At 21.1% G+C, this 18,176-nt stretch overlaps 4 protein-coding genes across 4 annotated transcripts; 2 read left to right on the top strand and 2 right to left on the bottom strand. All coding sequences in view use genetic code 6, as the record gives it.

Annotated features, from left to right (window-relative positions):
• Positions 1 to 553: 553 nt before the first annotated feature.
• TTHERM_01108600 (hypothetical protein) lies at positions 554 to 1,951 on the bottom strand (the record flags this gene model as incomplete). The annotated part of the gene is made up of 1 exon (XM_001030221.3): positions 554 to 1,951. The coding sequence occupies one exon, from the start codon at positions 1,949 to 1,951 to the stop codon at positions 554 to 556; it is 1,398 nt and encodes a 465-aa protein (XP_001030221.1).
• Positions 1,952 to 2,425: 474 nt separating this feature from the next.
• On the bottom strand, positions 2,426 to 7,009 carry TTHERM_01108590 (hypothetical protein; the record flags this gene model as incomplete). The annotated part of the gene is made up of 14 exons (XM_001030220.2): positions 2,426 to 2,717; positions 2,780 to 3,048; positions 3,106 to 3,389; positions 3,449 to 3,509; positions 3,568 to 3,751; positions 3,806 to 4,037; positions 4,286 to 4,840; positions 4,936 to 5,191; positions 5,242 to 5,421; positions 5,496 to 5,637; positions 5,832 to 5,902; positions 5,955 to 6,103; positions 6,172 to 6,772; positions 6,830 to 7,009. The coding sequence occupies 14 exons, from the start codon at positions 7,007 to 7,009 to the stop codon at positions 2,426 to 2,428; spliced, it is 3,456 nt and encodes a 1,151-aa protein (XP_001030220.2).
• Positions 7,010 to 8,093: 1,084 nt separating this feature from the next.
• On the top strand, positions 8,094 to 11,737 carry TTHERM_01108580 (kinase domain protein; the record flags this gene model as incomplete). The annotated part of the gene is made up of 15 exons (XM_001030219.2): positions 8,094 to 8,145; positions 8,303 to 8,392; positions 8,714 to 8,803; positions 8,927 to 9,019; positions 9,303 to 9,392; positions 9,461 to 9,550; positions 9,679 to 9,925; positions 10,065 to 10,154; positions 10,248 to 10,337; positions 10,514 to 10,603; positions 10,748 to 10,840; positions 11,036 to 11,125; positions 11,211 to 11,300; positions 11,424 to 11,513; positions 11,638 to 11,737. Exons 2-15 carry the CDS (start codon positions 8,317 to 8,319, stop codon positions 11,735 to 11,737), a joined length of 1,419 nt encoding a protein of 472 aa, XP_001030219.2. The 5' UTR covers positions 8,094 to 8,145; positions 8,303 to 8,316.
• Positions 11,738 to 12,359: 622 nt separating this feature from the next.
• TTHERM_01108570 (kinesin motor catalytic domain protein) lies at positions 12,360 to 17,600 on the top strand (the record flags this gene model as incomplete). Its single annotated transcript, XM_001030218.2, has 10 exons — positions 12,360 to 12,625; positions 12,710 to 12,876; positions 13,095 to 13,357; positions 13,417 to 13,788; positions 13,843 to 14,052; positions 14,172 to 14,417; positions 14,530 to 14,823; positions 14,887 to 15,060; positions 15,639 to 16,324; positions 16,601 to 17,600. The coding sequence occupies 10 exons, from the start codon at positions 12,360 to 12,362 to the stop codon at positions 17,598 to 17,600; spliced, it is 3,678 nt and encodes a 1,225-aa protein (XP_001030218.2).
• Between the last annotated feature and the right edge of the window lie 576 nt (positions 17,601 to 18,176).

Genomic DNA, 18,176 nt, shown 5'->3' with positions numbered 1-18,176 from the left:
TTAATCTATTGCAACATCTTTTTTTATATCTGAAATCAAATTTTCTTTAATTAATAAATAAATTAGTTAAGTAAATTTATAAGCTCCATAGAAAAAATGTATTAATTATATTTAAATTCAAAGCTTTTTCTTTTTTAATAACTTGTTTATATTAAAAATCGTCTGCTCAATAGGCTTAATAAGCTTGGAATATTGAATAACTCAAAAATTTATCTTACCATATAACTAATAAGTGCTAAAAAAAACGGTGTAGTATATATTTAAAAATTAGAGGCACCCTCAATCTATATACGCACAATAATTAATTTTGATAGAATATTATAATTCTTATTATTATGATTACTTTTTTAAAAAAAATAAATATTCGAAACTTTTTAAGCCAGACAATAAATATTACAAAATGAAATAAACTTATTCAATATTAAATTAATTAAATATTTTTAAAATCTAATTTTAATGGTTTTGAGAACTGTTAAAACTAACATAAAGTGCATATATTTTAAACGAAAATATCTCTTTTTGAAAATATTAATTTTAAGGAAAATCAATCCCCTCATTTTAAAAGATATTAAGCTCTGGCAAAAATACATTGTAATTAAGATTCTGTTATTTGTATGGTTGAGCTGAGTTCTCTTGGTAAATGACCTCTTGTACTTGTATAAGCTTTATGAATTTAAAAGATTTTTATACAATCTTCATCAGAAACAGCCAAACTTATTCTCTTTTCGTAATACTCTTTTCTCATGAATGAATTTTTACTTACAAAAAACTCAGGGAAAGATACGTTATATTTCTATTCGAATAATTTGACTTATTCTATGTAAGCTAAATAATTTTTTTCTTTGGATTCTTTTATGTCTTTTTCAATTAGCAATTCTTCTTCTTTGTTATTTTCTATTCTTTTAGCTCTTTTTATTAATTCTCTTAAAAATGAAGCAGAAATTAACAAAAGAGCAGAAACTAACCTTTAATTTTAAGACACCTCAACAAGTTTCTTAATTCCGAGAACTTCATCAATTTTGAGATGACCTATTTGATAATTATTCATGATCATTCTATAATGATGAATTTCTTTATCTTTAAAGAAATCAGGAACTTTGACTTCAAAGTAGTCCTCAAACTCTACAATTTACTTCAAATAATCTTCAAAGCTAAATCTTTTTTCAATATAAAAATTTGAAATTTTTTAAATTGACATATCATTTTTAGTTAAAAGAGTGTTGTCTATTTCGTAAATATTAGATCTTTCATCTATAATCTTTTTACTCTAGTTTGATTGATTAGCATCAGCTTCATTGTTAGCCTAAGGAGTAATTATGGATTTTTGATTTTAGTTTTTTAAGTCTTTATTTTATTCATTAGATCCACTAAAAGAATTATTCTCTTGCAACTATTCTTCTTCTTAATCAATATTTACTGGTTTTCTTTTAGGTTTTCTCTAGTTTGATAAAGGGGTGATCCTATAATTAGTTTAAACAAACTTCTTAAGTGATTTTTTTATTTTCTCATAATTTGACAGTTTTTAAGGTTCTTTTTTTGGCTTTATCCTAAAAACTGCTTTTTTTTGAATCTTGTACAAATCATTTTTATTTTAACTAATATCATCTAATTTTTCTTATTAATTTTGAATGTTTTTTTCTACTATAGTTTGATTTTATTTTTCACTTACCTACACTTCTTATTGTTTCTCAGTTTCTTTGTTTTTTAACCGTTATAGTGAAGATTAATAATTATTTTTAATATCATTAATGTATTTTTTCGAGGTTTAAACTATTTTTTGATACTCTAATTCAACAGGTAGATTCTTATTTCTTTCTAGCAAGCTACCCCAACTTTGAAATTTTTCAATAAGGTATTGTAAAATGCTTTAATTTTTAGAGCAGTGATCTTTGAAGATAGTTAAATTTTTAATTAATTATTAGCTTTCTTACTTTGAATTATAATCCAACATTTTATCTTTATTTTATTTAAATTTATTTTTGTAAATATATATTATAAAACATACACACTAAGGCAAAAAGGTTCAAAAAATATAATTGAAATAAATTATTAGAATGAAATACTATCAAAATTTTCATATAAAAATATAATATTTATTCATACAAATATATAGTAGATATAAATATCACATATTTTTAAAATAAATAAATAAGATCTAAATAAAAGCAGTTAGATAAAATAGCATTTTATAATACCAAAAGAAAGGGTTAATTTGACTATTTAATATTAAATTATTTGAAAAAGAGCTTTAAATAGACTAAGCTTTAGGGAAAAAAGAAATTAAAAGCAAAAAGAAACGTAAATAAATACATTATTTAGATATTTTAACCTATATATAAATTTTAAAAAAATTACTAAAATTAATAGAATAATGAAAATAAATAAAAAATATCTCACTTTTAATTTAACTAAATTTTATATCTCATCAAATTTAATCGGTAATTTTTTTAATTACTGAACTGCTATTTTTGATTAATTCTAATATATTTCTGTGGACTGTTTTCTTCCTTATTCTCTTTTATTCTTACCCATTGAAAAGTTTTTTTGTAGCATCTTAACCGTTTTATCTTCTCATTTTTAGTGCCAAAGAAGCTATATCACCTATACCTTTAGCTTTTTTTGCAGCTTGCTTAGTTCCAAACATATTGCAACTAGAAGCGAGCTAATTATAATAGACTTTATTATAGAAGCAATCACTCCAAAGTAAGGAATTTTAACTATTTAAATTTAAATTTCATAAAAATTACCATTTATTTGTCTGTCAGTATGATAAAATTACTTTTAACCAGAGGAAGGAGAATTGATGTTCAAATAACTAATTTCAGAATTTTTTCTTAAAGCTGTTATTGATATAGAAGATAACTGCATAGCTTAGGGTGATTTTTATCTTTTTTCAGTCTTTTATTCTGATTCTTAAGTTTTAAGTTAAGGAGTGATAATTTAGTCTGGAACTTACAAAGACTGACTTGATTTTCGGATTATCTTTTTGATTTCCTAACTACTCTTTTATATATTGTTAAAAGTAGATTCTGCTATTAAATTTATTCCCTATTTTTATTTAATACTATTATTAAAATTCTCTTTGAGATTAATTAATTAAAATACTTTTTTAGCAAATTCTTTGTAGTGCTAAATAGATTTTTATTCCTAATTCTGGGAACTTTGCTCTTGCTGCATTTTCATCATTTCAAATTTATTATTGTTTAATTTTTAACTAAACAAAGTTGCTAATTTCTATTCCCTCTTTTCTTTTATTCTTAAAATTCTTTCATTTTCTTGCTTTGTATCATAAACATTGTGCAAATTAAGAGTTTATCTATGATTCATAAATCGCTGAGCAAAAGTCTGCTTCTGAGTTTATTTTTATCTAATCATGTAATCTTACATTTCTTTGATTGACATAAATAAAATTTAAACTAATAAAATAAATAAATAAAATAAATTTTACACTTAATCAATTATTTTTTCTTTTGAAAATCTAGATAAATTGCTTCTTGGTCTTGTAAATCCTGTTCAATTAATAAAAATATAATTAGCTAATTTGTCGAAAATTCTTTTGGAAAATACCAAAAACTCGCGGTGCACTAATTCTCTTAATCCAATTTTTCCTCTGTTAAAATTTAATTCTTCATCCCCATCCTTTACAGCCTATCTAAACTTAAGCTTAAATTCAATAAACTTCCTAGCATCATAAAACTCCTTGTTATCAAATCTTTCATCTTCCATAATACAGTTAATCCCCTATTTAATGCTAAATTAACAATTAAAATATAATTAAAAATTAATTTTAATAATTTCAAATTACAAATCCAGAGAAAAATTAGTTTATTTGCTATTCAAATCTTTTTCTACAAATTCCTTAAAGTATTTATCGATATTAATCAGTCCTAAGGGTTGATTTGTTTATTTTTTTGAAACTTCTGTTACTTTTTCATCCAGATTATTTTCCGATTAAATCTTCCTATACGACTCTTATTATTTCTTTTTTTCTTCTTCTATAATAGGGGTTTCACTATATAATTTCTACGGTTCCCAATCTTTTAATATAAAATTAAATTCTTTAATAACATAGAACGAATATTTTTTACTTTAAAAATCTTTCACAAATTATTTATTTTTTTTCCATTAAATTGAGGAGCTAAAAATAAAAGCATAATCATTATTTGCTTTTAAAATTTTTAATTATTTTTGTTCAATGTAGAAAATAAATAAATAAATTTGAATTAAAATTTTTTGTAAAAATTAATGATTTTTTTGAAATATTAAATAAAAAAATATTTATTACACTTATTAGTTGTTAAGACTACTGGTTAATTAACACCATATTAAAATTATACTTTTTAGATTTATTTAGGGGGTCTTTTAACAAAACTTAACTGCCTCCTTTTAATAGTGTAAGATGGCTTATCAGTTATTTTTGAGCTATCATTTAATTTATCTTTAGGAGTTAAGTTATTCATAGAAACTATTTTTTACATTTAATTTTTCTCAGCTTGTTATTAACTAAGAACAAAATCCTCTTCTTCTTTAATATTATCTATTATATCAATCATTATCTTTTTTTCTTAGGAATCACCTAGAGTGTTAAATTATGCTCCTTATAAAGGTGATAAAAATGATTCTTTTAGAAAATCATTATTTTAAGAAATATTTGTTAAAAAAGGTGAACCTAAAGATTCTGATAACCGAGTGCTTAAAGTGGTATTATTCGAATTATTTTTTATTAGTTAATCTTCATATAATTAAATAGAAATCTGTTTTTAATTCACTTAGTTTTCTTATTACAACTCAGCATCTAGTTATTATTCCTCTTAGTTTGATTTCAGCAGATTCATCAACTCTTTTTTTAAAATTTTTTACAAAAAAATTGATAAAAAAATGCTCTCTTATTTTTTGATGATAACAAAAAGTAAAATTAAAATAAAAATCTCTTACTATTTTTTGGCGAGTCAAGGTGATAAGCTTTCATAAGATCCTCTTTAGTTGCAGATTTAGACCTTTTATGTAAAATTACTAATGCTTTATTTAGCTTCTCAATCTTATACTTTTTGTAGAATTTGTAATTCAACTCCTCTTAAAATTAATCTTCACAGGTATTAAATTTTAATTTATTTCTTTTTTCCTGCTTTATCCCAAAAACCTCATCTAAAACTCTGAGAATTTCACCTTCTTCAGTTAAAAACTCTGCATACTTGATAAATTCAAAAAATATTATAATTTAACTTTTAATAATATTATTACCTTTTTTTAAGCATTCTTTAAGTTATTAGAGCATATAATAGATATATCATCGTGTATACCTTCTAAATAATTATGTGCAAGCCAAAATTATAATTTAATACACTCTGTCAACCTAGAGAAATTTCCCTAATACTCTTCCAACAAAGCCATATTTCCCAAAACAGTAATTACTAAAGAAATCTATTAATAAATTTCAAAATTATTTTTTAAAAAATAAATTTCAAAATTATTTTAAAATAAAATAAATTTGTTACATAATCATGAAATGAATGCATTATTCTCATTTTTTGTTTCTATGGTAAGTCATATTAATTTTGTAAAATATATTGCTTGATATTGAACTGCTAAAGAATATTATCCCAAACTTTATTCATCATTTTTTAGCAAGAATTAAAGCTATTTAAAAAATTTGTAAAAAAAAAATTATTATTTAAATATTTTTCCTAAAAAAGTTAAAAAATTTTAAATTATTTTTTATTTAAAAATTAATAAGAAATATGAAAATTCAAACAAAAATGAATAAAAATTTTTAACAATTGTTGAGATTTAACTTGTAATAATAAAATATAAAAAATAAATTAATTAATTACCTTTGCTGTTCAAAGTAAAAATTTGAAACTTCTATCTTGATATTTACCATTTCTTTTTAATATTCGTCTTCCTTAAAAAATATTTATTTTTAAACAAAATTAATTATCAATTTTTGAAATTACCCAACATCCTTAGACTTAATTGCATAAATCAAGAGCTTTCCTTAAGGAAAGAGCATATTAGCTGATCATATTTTTTTATTTAAAGTAGAATGCCCAAAATTAGCAGAGCTTCAAAGAATAAACTATCATACATTTTGTTTGAAACAAGACTATTTTTATATTTTTAGTAAATAAGATGAAAAGTGTTTACTAATCGCAAAAGTTATTTGGTTTTTACTTTTTTTTTTTTGAATTTACTTTTTCTTTCTTTCTTCTTATTCTTATTACTTTTAGGATTAATTTTTAAATGCCCTTTCAGTAGAAGTTAATTCATCTTCTTGATTGTCAAATAAGTTAATATCAAATTTCTTTTCTTCCTTTTCTATCTCTTGCTAAGCATTTGGATTATTTTTTTGTGAGATGTGTTTTTAAAAATCAAAATGATCATTTTTTAGCTCAGAATCATAAGAAATAAGTCCTTTGAACACAGATCTTTAAGACATTTTAACAATATCTTGCAAGCTAAGTTCCATCTAAATTGAAAGTCTGTTAATATTGGGATTTTTATCATTGTGAACACTTTGGCCTTTTAAAACTAATGTTAATATTATCCTATTTTGTTCATTAAGTAACTCATTTGCTCTTTTTAGAAGCAAGAATAGTGTTTTTAATTTAGATTCGCTAGGTTTACCCTCTGATGCTTTCGCTTTTTTTATAATGTAAGAAAGACAAGCAAAATACCTCCTAATAAGCTTTAGTGTTTAAACGCTACTAATTTGAATACATTAATCTGAATTGAAGAAAGAATAAATTTTTGAAATTGCACTTCGGTATCTACCCTAATAATTTTATTAAATTAAATCAACTTTCATTTTAAATTAAATAAAATAATTTACATCTTTCATCAACTTCATAACTTCTACTATAAACATATTGATTTAATTATGGTTAGTGAAAATTTAAATTTAATTCTCCTATTCCTTTTACTTAGCCTTCAACAGTTCTTATTCTTATACTTTTTAAGCCTCAGCTTTCTTTTTGTTACCAAGAGCTGAGTATATCTTGCTAACTAGCATTTTAAACTAAATACGATAATATTCAACTTTTATTTGCTGTAAAAAATTCTAGTGAAGGTTGTTTAACAAAAAAAAATTATAAAAAGTTTAAGTTTTATTAAAAAAACCACTTAATTTATTTTAAGTTATTCAAAACATAAAATCTCTTTGTAATAACTAAATTTCTTGAAGCCAGAAAATAACTATAAATATATTTATTTATTTACTTACTATCTCCAATTTATATTCTAAACTACTCATTCATTTCCTAAATTCTTTGTAAGTTAACTCCTACTTTATAAAAATTTAATTGGAAATTTTAGTAAATAAATTGCTTTTAATATAATAATATTAATTTCTTAACATAATATAAAAGAAATAAATATTTTATTAAATAAATATTTAATTTTATTAATTTATTACTCAAAAAAATAGTTATTTAATCTAAATAATTGAACTAAAATCACAAAAATCAAAAAATAAATAGGTAAATAAAAAGAACATTATTAAATAATATATTTTATTTATTATTGAGTTTTTAATTATTTATGATTCAACCAACATTTATAATTATAAAACATCATGAGAGGTCCTATTTAATAGATATTGAAAATAGCTATAATATGATCTTTGATAAAAATATTAAAGTATATTTTTTAAGTGTTTTTATTTTTAATTAGCTTAATTAATTATTTACAACTGTTAATATGATAATAGCAATTTTTACAATAATTTGTCAATTTAAAAAAATTATTTAAATTTTAATTAAAAATGAGTTTAAATCATTCATCTAAAATAAAATTATTTTAAAACTCATGTAAAATGAAATAATACTCTTCATCCTTTGAATATAGTAAAACTTTTTACAAGAACATGAATCAGTAATTAATTAATCAATATATTATTTAAATTTAGTAAAATAAAAAGAGATATTACAAATAACTAAATTGCAATGTATTTTGAAAAAGAAATTTAATTAAATTTATTATTAGTGTAAAGCTAGAAAAAAAATAAATGATATAATAAACAAAATTGTTTTGTAGTCTAAAAGATGTAATAAAATATTAAATAAGAATTAAAAAAAATATCTTATTTTTATAACTAAAGTTTATAAGCTCATCAAAATTGCTTCAGTCTTATCTAAATATCAGTCTTCAGTATAAATTTTTTAATATTAATGTTGACTCTATTGTTTGGTCTACATTACTAAAATAAATTAATTTTAAAATAATTTAAGAATTAAACCTAAAATAAACTTTAAAACAATTTTTTAATTGTTTTTCATAAGCTAATATATTTGTTATTTTTAAATAGAATTATAAAAGATAATGAAGAAGATTTACAACTTTTTTATTAGAACTTAGCTTATTGCACTAATATCTAAACTCTTACAATTTTGCTCATGTAAGATTGATTATAAATTTAAAGAAATCTTTAAAATTTATCTTTTTTACTTAATCATTAATTTTTAAAATATTTTATTTGAAAAAAATACAAAAATTAAAAAGTAATTTTCAATTTTTTTCTTCAAATAATTTTTTTTTTAAATGATGTAATTTTGGCATTAATTATTCTAAAAAAAACTAACAAATACTCCACTAAAATAAAAAAAAAATATGTTGAACCTTAATTCCTGCTAAATATTTTAACTACTTAAATCAAGAATTGTTTGTTGTTATGTTTAATATTTTTTTAAAGCAAAACTAAACATTGTTTTATGAAAAGATAAACTCAAATCAAAGACTAAGGATTAGAAAATTTAGGATAATAACTAATTAAATGCAGAGATCTTTCAAATTTAACTCTTTAACTTGGGTATTTTTAACTTATATTTCATGAATTAATTTTATTTTATATTGATTTATAATATCATAAAATATTTTATTTAATTATTAATAAAAAAATAGTGAATTTTGTTTTTTAAATTTTTTATAAAAGATAAAACAAAGAAATAGGATCTTAAGGAATCTTAGATTTATTTTCTGGTCTAATGCATTGCTCTAAGCTTTCAACTTTTAACTTTGAACTCAAGTATAAAATTACTTCCAATATCTATCTAAGAAACATTTATTTATTTAACTTCTTTTTAAATACTTTTTATTCTCATAAATAAAAAAACAAAAACGATTTTATTTTATTTTGTAGAGCTTAACTTTTTGCACGGTCTTACCTTAATTAATGATAATTTGAGATATTTAAAATATTGATTGCACTTATTCTAATTTAATCTTAAAATTAAAATTATTTTCTTCTTTTTTATTTTTGGATTTATTTATTTATGCAAAATTATTAAAATAAATTTTTTATTTTTAAGTGGAAAAAATATTTGCTATGAAAATATGTCAAATTTATTTTCATATTTAGGAAAATGTGATAATCTTTAAATTCTAAATGTTAAACTTAGGTAAAAATTTATTAACATAATTCTTATTAGTTATTTTTAACTTTAATATTAAATTTAAAAACAAAAAGCGAGTGTAAAATCACAGCAAGAGGATTAGAATGCTTAAGCTCTGGCTTAAAAAATTGTACTAATATCTCAAATTTCAAATTAGACATCTAGTAAAATTAATTAATTTATATTTTTACAATCTTTTATTAAAAATAAATATCTCTTAAATCATCATAAAAACATTAAAAATAAAATTAATTTGAAAATAAAATATTAATTTTAATTGTTTTGTTATTAGTGAAAACTAGATAAATGATGAAGGTGTTTAGGCTTTATCTTTAGCTTTAGCAAATTGTACTAAAATTTCAACTTTATGTTTAAATCTGTGGTAATTTTTTTTTAAATAAATAAATTTCTTTCAACTGTAAAATTGGTTATTTGAATCATAATAAAAGTTGCACAAATATTGGAACTGTTGGAGCATAATCTCTAGGATTAAATCTAGCTAAATGTATGAAACTCTCAACTTTGATCCTTTTTCTTTAGTAAAAGACATTTTTTCATTTTTGTATTATCAATAATTACTACAAATTTTAATTATTTAAAATATTTTTTTCTTTAAATTTTGAATTTTTTTATGTTTTTTTTAGCATAATACTAAAAAAGATTTTATTTAAAATAAAGCTTTAATAATATTGATGATAAAGGTGTATCACTTTTAAGTTCTGGCTTGTCTAAATGTAAAGTTCTATCCAATCTGACACTAGGCTTGAGGTAAAAAGAATTTTTATAAAATAAAATTTCTTCTAAATTATTATTTTAATATTAAAACTTTAGATAAGATATATTATTTATTTTAATATATAGTAACAATAGTATTGGAGATTAAGGGGTCAAAGATTTAGGTTTTTCATTTTAAAATTATGACAATCTTTAAAGTCTAAACTTATCTTTAGAGTAAGCTTTTTTGATTTAAATTTATATTGATGATTGATTAGTTAATTATCTATCTATTACTCATTAAATAAAATTTAACAAATTACTTTCTACTTATTAAATAAAATTTAGCAATTACTTAAATAATTTATATAAATTTATTTTTAAAAATATTATTAATGTTTATATTTTAATAGTAGGAATAATTTTGGGTAGATAGGTGTTTCAGGTTTAGCAATAATCTTTTAAAACTGTACAAAACTAAATACATTAGCTTTAAATTTCTCGTAAATCTATTAAATTATTTTTTGATTCATTTGAATTTGAATGTAATAATTTAAATTTGTTTTGCAATTATTTGCTGTTTTTCAACTACTTTTTTGATGAATTATGATTTCTCTTCAATTTCAGTTTCTTTAAAAAATTAAAAGGTATAATAATGATATTGGTGCTTAAGGTTTTTAAATTTTATGCTAAGGTTTAGCTAAAAATAAAAATTTATCTTCTTTGGTGTTAATATTGTGGTAAAATTTAATTTCAATTTGACTTAATCAGAAAGTTAGTCTCTATTTCAATTAATAATATAAATATAAAAATAATTTTTAATTTTAAGAAAAATAAATTTTACTAATTCCTTCATTATTTATTTAGCCTTTAAATCTCTTTTTTAGAATTAATACTTTTTACTTTTTATAAAATTAAAATGAAATTAAAAAAAGTAAAACCTAACTTGGAGATTAGAGCTTATAAGAGTTAGGCTCTGCTTTAGTAAAATGCAGTAATCTCTCAATTATAAGATTAGATCTTTTGTAATTATATAATTATTTTTCTTCAAATTTATGAAAAGTAAATGATAAAACAATTACTTATAAATTAAAATATATTACTATTTAGTGGAAATAAAATTGGAAATCAGGGTGCGTTGAATTTAGGCTTGGAGTTATCAAGGTGTGCTTAGCTTTCACATTTAACTCTAGATCTCTCGTATTTATTCTTAAATTTTTCCTTATTATTGAAATTTGTTTGAATATATTTATTAAAATTTAATTTAATCATCTATTTAGAGTTATTCTATAAATAGTTATTATTTTTTTTATAAAATAACAGTTAAAACTTAGTTTAGGGTTAGGGGGCAATAAATTTAGGTTCTAATCTAAAAAAATGTGTTAATCTAAAAACTTTGAAATTAGATATTCTGTAAATATAATTTTTAATTACAAAAGATTGTTTTTTATTTTATTTTTTATTATGGTTTTCAATTTCTTCATAACAAATTATGAATTATTTTCTTTGTCTTGAGAGTATTTTATTAAAATATTAGAATGTGTTAGATTGAAAACGATCAACAAAAAAAAATGATATTTTAAATTTGTAAAATAAAGAGGCTAGTTGAAAAAAATATCAATTAATTAATAATTTGAGAAATTTATTTAAAATAAATGTAATTTTTAAAGTTAAATTTATATTGTGATGTCAAGATTTTATCATCGTTTTTTGTATTTATGGAAGAATCGGGTTGTAGGATTATTTTATTTTATAAAAATACTAAAATATAAATTGAAATGATAAATTGCTTGTTCTTCAAAAGAATTCAATTTAATAATGTTGTCAGAAATGTTTTTCATATTTATTAAAATAAAATCTAAAATAAATAAAAATAATTCTATTTTATTTAGCTGATTCAGCTAATCATAAATAGAAAAATAAGCAATTTATTTATGCGTTTATTTTTGTATATCCTCTATATGAGAAATTCCTTCAGTAATAAATAGGAAGATAGTTATTTGTTTGAAGCCTTTAATTAAAGTAATTTGATTGGCGTTGTCTGCAAATTTTAATAAAAGAATGTTAAATGCTTGTAATATAAGTCATATTCATAAATAAATAAAACTATAATTGGCAAATCAGTATATTTTAATCAAAATAGCACATAAGTTGTTAATAGAACTTAAGAATACTTATTTGGGAGAAGTAATTAATAAAGTAGAAAGCTAAAATCACTTAAGAATATTAATTTTAATCCATTTTTTAGGCATAAAAAGAATGAAGCTACTCAATAGGTATCTTAATCAGTAAGAGTAAACAGAGAATACCAAAAAGTCAAAGCTTGATAATCATAATCAGCATCATTCTAATTATAAACCAGGAAGTACTCCTTTTGAGGCATATTTAAGAGTTAGGCCTTTATTCCTACCTGAGCAAATGAGGAATCCTTAAAATTCTATAGAAGTACTTGATAGGGAATCGGTTATTTTTAGGCACGAGCATTAGCAAGGATTGAAATCATTAACAAAAGATAAGCTTTATAGGTAAACATAAATTTATTTAGTGAACTTATTTTTAATTCTCAATAAACGATTATGATAATTTATTGTTATGGTCTTTTAAAATAGATGCTCTAAAACAGTTCCACCAGGTGGAAAAACAAACCAGTTACTTCAATTAGGAATACTAGACTTAGCACATGATGCATTTAAAGGGTTAAATTAAGCAATTTTTGTGATTGGAGGTAAAGACTCTGGAAAAACTCACACTTTCATTGGGAATGTTGGTGACCCTGGTAAATAATATATATTTACCAAACTTTAAAACTTCAAAAAAAATATATAAATGAATTAAATAAAACATTTTAAGTGAATTTATTTGATAAATTAGCATTTCAGCTTCAATAAATATTCAATTTTAATTTTATTTTTGATAGACTCAAAATAATTATTAAATTAGCAATTAGCTCTCATTTACTATTTACTAGCTTAAATTAAATTTTAATTTAAATAGGTTTATGCTTTTTGATACCAAATACGATTTTCCAGCTAAAATAAAAACACTATGCTAATGCAAGAATATATCTCAGTTGCTTTAGCTTTTAAAATAATTTCAAGGATCTTCTTGCATACACAGGGGAAAGTTTAGAGCATAGGTCAACATATAATGGGGCATATCTACCAGGATTATCGCTTAACGAGTGTCAGGATATGTAAACATATTTAACTTTCCTCAAAACAGCATTGGTGGTTAATGGTAAAAGGGATATAAATAGAGTAAATAAATAAATTTTGGTTTTGAGGAAAAAATTTACTTTGATTTTAAAAACTAAAAGGATTTTTCTCAAGCATTCACACTATTCAATTGTCAACCAGATAAAGAAATATTTATAATAAAATTTACTATTATAAACACTGTTGAAGGAGGGAAGGAATCAGAGTAAAAATAAGCCACTGCTGATTTGTATATAATAGACACTGAATCATACGAATCTTTAGACAAAATAGATAGCAAAGGCGTTAATAATGCAATGCTTTCTTTTAACAATTGCATGAGAACAATTTACGAAATTAACATGAAAATGAGGGAAGATAACTTTGTTCATTACGAACAGTCTCCATTTACTTCTTATTTTAAGGAATATCTAGGAGGAAAATCAAAAACATTTATTATTGGAACAGTTTCACCTTATTCTGGACATTTAGAAGTATGATTAATTATTTTAAAAACTAGATCATAAATTATTGACTCAAATTTAAAGTATTCTATGAGAACTGTGAGAGAGGTACAATGGGCATATAAGAGTAAATCAAATGGAATAAAACACCAAGAACCAACTATAGGAAAATAAGCTTTAGCACGTGAAGTTGGATATTTAAAAGTAATGCATAACCACTCTGTATTAATTGCTTAAGAAATTACCATGTATCTTAAAAGAAAAAATTTAGTTGAAGAGGAGGAAAAGCAAAAGGTAAATTTTTATTTATTTATTTATTTATTTTTTGTTGTTAAAATTAAAAATAAAATGAATTTATAAATAATAAATTTTTCTTTTTTTGTTTTTTAATTTATTTATAAAAAATACATTAGTACATTTAGTTCCTTGGTAGAATATTCAAGAAACTGTATTATGCCAATAGAATCTGCCATGAAAAAATAATCAAAATTTTAGAATTAAGAGACTAAATCACTGAAATATGCAATCAAATTATAGAATTAGAAAAAAGTGTAATGAAGGAGCAGCTAAGATCTCCTGATATAAAAGAGTTTTTCTTGGTTAAAATAGTTCCTCTGATGTATAATTTAGTATATTCTAAGATATAGAAAGCTTAACATGTATAAATGAATAAATTATATTTATTCTTGTTCAATTTATTTAAATTGATAATTATATTTAATATTTTAAAAAGTTAATTTTAGATAAATTAAAAATTATTTTAAATAAAAGAGTTTGATAAAGAAAATCAAACTTTTAAAGAGCGAAAATCTCACTTTAGTCATGCTTAGAAAAGATATTAAAGATTTCAATGAGCATTTTTTGAAGAAAAATAAATAAATAAACTTGAATCACTAAGATGCTATTTACTGTTTTGCTAGAACTTTTTTGGAGCATATAAATTGGTCTCAATATAATTTCTTTAAATCTTTTAATCATCCTGATAAAGATAAACTTTTAGAAAATAAAGTTAGGGTAGAGAAAACAATTATTTAGAACTTTTAAAGAATATTTACCTCTTTGAATGTAAGAATAAATAAATAAACAATCACACAAAAACTATTCATTTCAAATTTTTAACAAATTCAGATTACTGACTAAGATAAATTCGAAGACAAAGCATTTTCTTACATGGGAATAAGGTTAATAGACATTTTATAACAAGAAAAGCAAAAAGCTAAAAATTCTATTATAGTCAACAGAGTACCATCTTTAGTAAATTTTGGTTAAAGAGCCTCTTTTTTTTCTCACAGTCTTCATGGAGTAATTTATATTTTATTTCACTTAAATTTTTCTTAATTATTTTATTTATTTATTTCTCTTTTAAAATCTGCTAATTCATTTAAGCTTCATATTTCTATAAGCTCATTTTTAAATTTAGTAACAAAATATGAACTATTTCATTATTGAAATATTAATTTTATTAGTTTCTGTAGCTCAAATCAAAATTATTATAATTTAAAAGAAGATTTTATTAATTAAAATTTTGAAAAGACTTTTGTTAAAATAAATAAGACTTTTTTATTTAAAATAAAATAAGATTTTTATCAAAATTAAAATAAGACTTTTATTAAATTTTAAATAAGATCTTTATTTAAATTAAAATAAGATTTTGTTAAAATTAAAATAAAATTTTTATTAAAATTTAAATAAGATTTTTATTAAAATAAATGAAAATAAGATCTTTATTAAAATGAAAATAAGAAATATATTTATCTAATCCTATACTTAGATTGAATAGCTTCCATTAAAATTATACCTAATTTCTTCCTTCGTTAATATTATTTGCTTTAACATTATCTAAATTTGTTTTGTTGGTTAATTTTTTATTTTATATATAGACCCGTAACTAAATTGAAGAAGACGCTCATATTTCTTAGACTTAGAATATACTTAAAAAACAACTTAGCTCTGTATTCGATCTTCCATCCTCCACTATATTGATAAAAAAAAATATTACAACAGATTCTGTAAGAAATAAAACTAAGCAAAACTCTAAATCATTCAATAGCTTAGAAGAAAAAGGATCGGATGATGAAGACTATAGTGATGAAGAATATGAGTTCTAAATAATAAATTAGGGAACTCCAATTTATCAGAAAAGAAAATATAAATAAATGAGGAGGATTTCATAAAAAAATTCTTAATAAAATATAAAAAATAAGAGAGAGCAGACTCAGGCATACTTATTAGGTAGTAGCTAATTTGAAGATGATGAATAAAATGATTTAAATTAGAAAAGTAAGCACTTTGACAATGAGCCTGTGCATATTCCAAGACTTTAATTACCTACTATTGATATCCAAGCAAGCAAAAACAGCATTAAAATATATAAAAAAATTTAGTAATCAAGCTCAAGAAATCATTCAGTAAATAATAGCTATTAATTGAATAGTTCATAGATTGTCCCAAATCAAAACAGCATCAATTTTTCTTAGCCAGCAAGTGAAGTAAATTCAAACTCATACAGACATTTAAGTGTTGCTACTAATATTATAGAAGTTAAAAATTCAGACTCTGTAAAAAAGTAATAATTTATTAAAGTTTAAAAATAAATAAAAAAATATTTCATCAAAATAATTATCTTTCTTACTTACTTATTTAAATTTTGCAATAAGGTTAAAATAAACTTTTTTTGAGGAAACAAAATTACTTAAAATTAATTATCATTTTATTTTTTTAAGGAATCATTAAATGTATTTATTTTAATTATTTTATTTTAAATTGATTCAAATAAAAAATCATTCAAATTAATAATAAAAAAAATATTTATAAGTTTTACTTTATTTAAAAAATTTTTTAGGAGTAGCAGATTAAATAAGTCTTATGAAGAGTCAGGATATCTTATTAAAGATTCAGACGAAACTTAATCAGAAACTATAACTTTCGGTGTACAAAAGAAAGATAAATTTGAAAAAGATCAAATTTAAGAAAATTAAAATGCTTAGGCTTTGCATAGCTAAGAAAAAAATTAAAATAACTAAGAGGATGATTAGCACAACAATTCTTTATTAAATGCTATTTCTACATAAAGAAATTACAATTTTTAATTAGATCAATCAAGTGAGTTAATTTACACAAACAGATCTGAAAAACCTATAAATGATATAAACCAAAAAGAGAGATAAATTTCTAATCTTTAAATTGAAGATCTGTACCATAATGATATTTAGTTGAAGAGTTAATTTAACGATAAAATAGTTGTGAATGTAAATCTATTCAAAAATGATCTAGAAAATTATAAGCTTCCCTTTTCTATTAGGAGAATTTTTAACAGCAACTCAGTAAGTAGATCTTAGTAAAATGAATCACCAATAAAAAAAGTAAGATAATAGTCTATTTAGTCAAATATAAATGATTTCTTCAGTCCCTAACTACCTAAAATTCCTCCTAAGAATAGCTTTTTCAATAGACAATTAGAAATAGCTAATTAAAACATGTAAACATAATCTTCTGTAGATATTAAAAACTAAGGAAATCACAATAAATAGAATGACAAGATTTTTGCAAATAAATCCATTTATTATGAAAGTCTTTAGGCTCTAATATAAAATGCTACTTCGCCCTTTAAAAGGTATTCAACTGTAGAATCTGTATTTACTAACAAGGATAATATAATAGAGGATTAGCCTCTACTCTCAACAAAATAAGTCAATATGAAATAAAAAATGCTTATGAAAAAATAGTATTATGCACTTAGAAGAAAAAAAGAACAACCTATATTTAAACCTAACAACATCTAAAAAATAGTTAATCCTACTGAAACAGACTTAGATTAAGCTTCTGAGTAAACAGCTTCATGAATGACTATACTGAAATAATATTAATAACCTCTAAATATATGAACAAATTTTAACTTTCATATTAAATTAAAAAATCAGTCATTCATTCATTCATTCATAAATATTTATTATAAATTTATCAAAAATCACATTTCACTAAATTAAATAAAATTTTTTTATATCATAAATAAAATATATGTTAAATAAATAAATATATTTATTAATATACTCATTTGAATTTAATGAATATTATTATTTCTAAATTAATTTTAATTAGTCTTCAAAATATCAAGCTTAATAACTTAAGCTTTTTTAGAAAATTATTCTAAATTATTGATTAAAAAAATAAATTTTTCTTTAAATGTTACTAATTATCAAAACAAAAAAACAAATTTATCCTATTTATTTATTTATTTATTTTTTATTTTATTTTTACTTAAATATAAACATAAAATAAAATCAATTTAAATCATCAATCAGGTTTTGAAAATTTTGATAAACTTATTTTAGTAATTTTAATTGCAAAAAATAATGAATTAAAAATATTTTTTTTATAAATTTTATTTGTCTGTATTGTAAATATTAATGTATCAGTAA

Source organism: Tetrahymena thermophila, assembly GCF_000189635.1.
Source record: "Tetrahymena thermophila SB210 genomic scaffold scf_8254396, whole genome shotgun sequence".
NCBI classification, from domain to species: domain Eukaryota; phylum Ciliophora; class Oligohymenophorea; order Hymenostomatida; family Tetrahymenidae; genus Tetrahymena; species Tetrahymena thermophila.
Note: the sequence above shows the minus strand (reverse complement) of the source record. Positions and strands in the feature narration are given on the sequence as shown.